This window comes from Netta rufina (assembly GCF_964035555.1).
Source record: "Netta rufina genome assembly, chromosome: 2".
Classification (NCBI taxonomy): domain Eukaryota; kingdom Metazoa; phylum Chordata; class Aves; order Anseriformes; family Anatidae; genus Netta; species Netta rufina.
In genome coordinates, this window is record NC_140124.1 from 79721766 (window position 1) to 79726670 (window position 4905).

At 41.4% G+C, this 4905-nt stretch overlaps 1 protein-coding gene across 1 annotated transcript; it reads left to right on the top strand.

Annotated features, from left to right (window-relative positions):
- Positions 1–4570, top strand: LOC311207227 (ovalbumin-related protein Y-like; the record flags this gene model as incomplete). Its single annotated transcript, XM_084283156.1, has 7 exons — positions 1–168; positions 909–959; positions 1625–1753; positions 2510–2627; positions 2825–2967; positions 3184–3339; positions 4169–4570. The coding sequence occupies 7 exons, from the start codon at positions 1–3 to the stop codon at positions 4568–4570; spliced, it is 1167 nt and encodes a 388-aa protein (XP_084139282.1).
- Positions 4571–4905: the final 335 nt, after the last annotated feature.

The following is a 4905-nucleotide window of genomic DNA, read 5'->3' on the forward strand; positions in this document are numbered from 1 at the left end:
ATGGGCTCCATCAGCGCAGCAAGTGCAGAATTCTGTTTTGATGTATTCAGGGAGCTGAAAGTCCACCATGCCAACGAGAACATCTGCTATTCTCCCCTGAGCATCATTTCAGCTCTGGCCATGGTCTACCTGGGAGCAAGAGGTAACACTGAATCTCAGATGGAGAAGGTAAGTTACTTACTTGGGGTGTAAAGTGGCCTCTACTTCTGCTTGTCGATCCTTCTAAGTAACATCACTGAAATATATTATCCACTGATGAGGTTCTCACATTTTAATGCACCAGAAATAAGCTAGTCACAAAATGGAGATTGGAGATTATTTAAAGCTGGAGAACATTCTAAAAGATGTGTGTGTGTATTTTCAATATAGGTGGTGATTAGTTTCAACTAAGAAAAAAGAAATATCAAGGACAGTAACTAAATGGATCACCGGTCAGGAAATTTTACTATATTATTTTTTTCTAAATTCTGACATCTTCCAAATTATGTGTTTTTTTCTAGTTGTTGTTGTTGTTTGTTTGCTTGGTTGGTTGGTTTTCTATTGGTATAAAAAAAGATAAAAGAAAGGAAGAGAAGTAGTATTATATATAAATATATATAATATGAAATGAGAAATAAAATGAGAAATAATATGCAATTAAGTTAATTTCTAGATGTTTACTGAAAAAAATTGTTACTTAAGAAAAGGGTGATACTCACAATTTCTCAGAAGTCTACTTGAGGTATAAATCAGTTACAAGATCACTTGTAACTTTTCAGTTCATCTATGTTCTCAGTCAGCATTTTTTGTCTGTTTCTGTTTTTGTTTCCTGAGCCAACAGGTCTACCTCAAACATCATGTGTAAATTTTAAATGCATAACATTTTTGGTCATGCTTGTCATTTCTCCCACTGACATTTTCTCTTCCAGGTTCTTCACTTTGATAACATCACAGGAATGGGAGGCACCACTGACTCCCAGGTAAAGAAATAGGTTATCTCCCTTTCTGCCCTATTTTCTCCTCCAGACAGAATGAGAATTACTCTGCGCTGCTCCAGGCAGTTTCAGATCATGTCAAAAATGACAGAAATTCTCTCAAACCAAGCAGGTCTGTGGAGGGAGGTAACTCGTTACACCTGTAACTCATGTTTAAAGCCAGGGAAAGAAGGCAGGTTGCACAAGTTGCACCAGAACAAGTGACAGGATGGGGCAGGATGCTTTGGGCACCAGGATGCCTTTCTGGGCAGGGGAGCATGTGTACACCTGCAAGTAGTGCTGGAGGACAGCATGTGGAAGGGGCTCAGCACCTGGAGCCAGCGTATGGCAGGCAGACTGCAGCGGAGAGTCTCCAAAACAGGTCAGGAAGATGGTGAGCAGGAACAGCCCAGAAGACTCAGTGACAGGGAAATGACAGCACTCTTGCAAAAAGTGTGTTTCAGGGGATTTACCTTGAGAAAGGTGTATTTGTCAGTTCAGTGCACCACCATCACAGCAGCTGCTGTCACAAAGGGGACAGCTCCAGGTCTGGGGCAGGGATTTCACAGTGGCCTGGCTGTTACTACTGGTGGGGACGGTCCCTTAGGGTCTGATTTTCTAGGTAAGAAACTAACATGATGTATTGCCTTGTTTACATGTCATCCCCTCAGTGTGGCCCTTCTGAACACATCCATGACTCAGTCAAAGATCTTCTCTCAGGCATTGCCATGCCAAATGCTACGTATGTACTCAAGATCGCTGACAGGCTCTACCTTGAGAAAACATACCCAGTTCTTCCGGTGAGTTGTGGTACAACCTTCAGCAAGATCCCCCCTAGGGAAGCACCACTGATAGTAATCTGCTGGCTGTTGATGAAGAGGTTGCTGTTAGCCACGAGGGGAATTGGTTCTGGCCCCAGGAACAGTCCAAACCTTTCTGTGGCTTTTTGGGGGAGGCCAGGCAATGGTATAATGGCAAAATATGTGCCCGTGCTGCAACAGCTACAGGGAGTAATCCATATTGCTGTTTATTCATTAAAAATGCCTTTTAATGAAAAATGCAGCCTTCAAGGGAGGAATCTGGAATATGTGATGTGAAAGAACAAAGACCAAAACTGTCAAAAATATTTTTCTCATTTTTTTCAAAGCCAGATATAAAATATTCTCAGTGAAAGAAAGCTTTGGTTTTGGAATCAAAAATAGGAATGTACAGACACAGAATTCAAAAGAAAAAGCAGGCACGAAGAGAAGCAAACAAATATCATATGTCCTTAATAATGCTCACTGAACTGGAAGTGTAATGGTAAAATGAAGAAAATATTTCAAAATTCAAACCTAGAAACCTAAAAGTACCAAGTCTAAATATGTGAAGTAGCCTTTCTTGTCCAGCTTCAAGATTCAGTTACAGCAAGACAGCTGATTGACATGCTCAAGCATGTGATAGAAGTTCGTATTTCTTTTAACCAATGATTCTGCTTCATTTAATAATTTTGCATTTCGCATTCATATGCTTTAAAGTTCTTAACAGTCTGACAAATGCAATTCTTCTCTTTACAGGAATACTTAAATTGTGCAAAGAAATTCTATAAGGCAGGGCTGGAAGAAGTTGACTTCAAAACAGCTACAGAAGACGCAAGACAGCTCATTAATTCCTGGGTGGATAAAGAGACAAATGGTAATGACTAAAGAAGTGGTAGTGGATGTTTGCCCATACCTACCATAATCTAGACCCTTGTCTTCCTCTCCTCATAATGAGAAAAAGCAGATCAAGCAACACCAGGTTGACTGATGCTATGAAAGCAAAATCCCCCAGAGCACCCATGAAAACCAGAGGTGTGTCTCAGCACTCTCTGCCATGCTTCCTTCTTACAGGACGCATCCAAGATTTCCTGGTACCAAGCTCCGTTGATCTCAATACTGCGCTGGTCCTCGTTAATGCCATATACTTCAAAGGCACGTGGAAGAGAGCCTTCAAGGAAGAAGACACTCAGGAAATGCCCTTCAGCATGACAAAGGTAGGGGCACAGGCACAGCCTGTGGCCAGGACAGCTGTCAGCTCGCATGGCCAGCAGGCTGCGTGCCACAGGCCCCATGCACTGCAGCCATCGGCCATCAAGAGATGAAATGGAGACACGGCCTGAGGATCGAGCAACATCCTTTGAAGCCTTACACTCAATTAAAGAGAAAATTGCTCCCTGCTCACATCATCTTATGCTTCTTCTGTTTTGCAGCAAGACAGCAAGCCTGTGCAAATGATGATTCAGAACAGCACGTTTAAGGTGGCCATGGTGGCTGCGGAGAAAATGAAGATCCTGGAGCTCCCGTATGCCAGTGGAGAGCTGAGCATGTTGGTGCTGTTGCCTGACGAGGTTTCTGGCCTGGAGCAGGTACGGCCCTGTCAGGGGAAGCACAGGAGTTATCAGTGCAGTGGCACCTGGCTGCCATCAGAGCTTGTGCTGTCCTTTGACACCATGAGGGGAGCACACCAGCTGCCCAGGTGCTAGCAGGGGCCTGAGACTCAATCTGGTAAAACAGAGTGCAGTGCTGCTGTAGCCCTGCAGAAGGGGATGTTGGGATATGCAGTGGCAGGTATGCAGTATGCAGTATAAGTATGCTAGAAGTTTTTTCTTTATTTTATTTTTTATTATATGCAGTATAAGTATGCTAGCAGGTGTGTTTTTTTTTAACATATATTTATTTTTGAGAAAGATTTCAATTCCCACTGATAAAGTAGAGCTCAAACACTGTTAACAAGTCATAGGGACCACTTGTCCTGTTAATAATCATTAATAGATTTTTTCACAAAACAGTGAAAGAATTAGATTTACAATTTGATTTTCGTAAATGTGAGAGATATTATAAAAGATTTTGTTTTACTGAAAGGTTAGCTGTATAGGTCTGCAAACGGTCATATATCTGATTTAACATTTTCAAGAACTGCTTTTACACAAAAACATTTGATCTCATTGAGAAATTTTCAGATGACAAAGTTTTGGAAAACTTCATCAAGACAGATGTCATTTAGCCAGTAGTCAGGAGGAAGCATACAGGACAAACAAATACATTTAAGATTGTCAGTTCTATTTTGTACACAAAATAAATGAAAAAAATAGGATCAAATGGTATTAAAACAGCTATAATGTCCATTGTACTCTTACCTTAGGCATCTCACTTTCTGCTTTTTTTTTTTTTTTTTTTTTTTTTTTTTTTTTGTAGATTGAGAACACAATCAGCATTGAAAAACTCGCACAGTGGACCAGTCCTACTATGATGGAAGAGAGGAGAGTGAAAGTGTACCTCCCTCGCATGAAGATGGAGGAGAAATATAACCTCACGTCTGTTTTCATGGCCTTGGGAATGACCGACCTGTTCAGCCCTTCAGCCAACCTGTCTGGTATCTCTTCCGCAGAGAGCCTGAAGATGTCTGAGGCTGTGCATGGGGCGTACATGGTAGTCAATGAAGAAGGCACGGAGGTGGCAGTTTCAACAGGGGTGATGGGAGACATCAAGACTTCCCCTGAGTTCGAAGAGTTTAGGGCTGACCACCCATTCCTCTTCTTGATCAAACACAACCCAACCAACGCTATTCTCTTCTTTGGTAGATATTGTTCCCCCTAACAAGAGAAAGAGTTGGAAATAACACATGCTTTCCCCTCCCTCAGAATTTGAACCCTTTTACTGTAGTATTGTAGCATAATTTCATCTCAATATTTTATCAAAGTGGAAAGCCTTTAATGTCTAGGGAGATATTCTTGAAGAAGCATGTGAATTTTCAGATCTTTATGTGCAGATATTTCTGATCAGCTTGGATTCAGGACTTACATCCAGAGCTGAATGAAAATTTCAGCGGGTAACTTAGGAAGATTTCCCAATGTCCTTGACTAACTTGGGAAACAGGGCCAATGTTTTGACTTTTTGTGAGAAATCCTACCATTGTTACTGAGATCTGATTT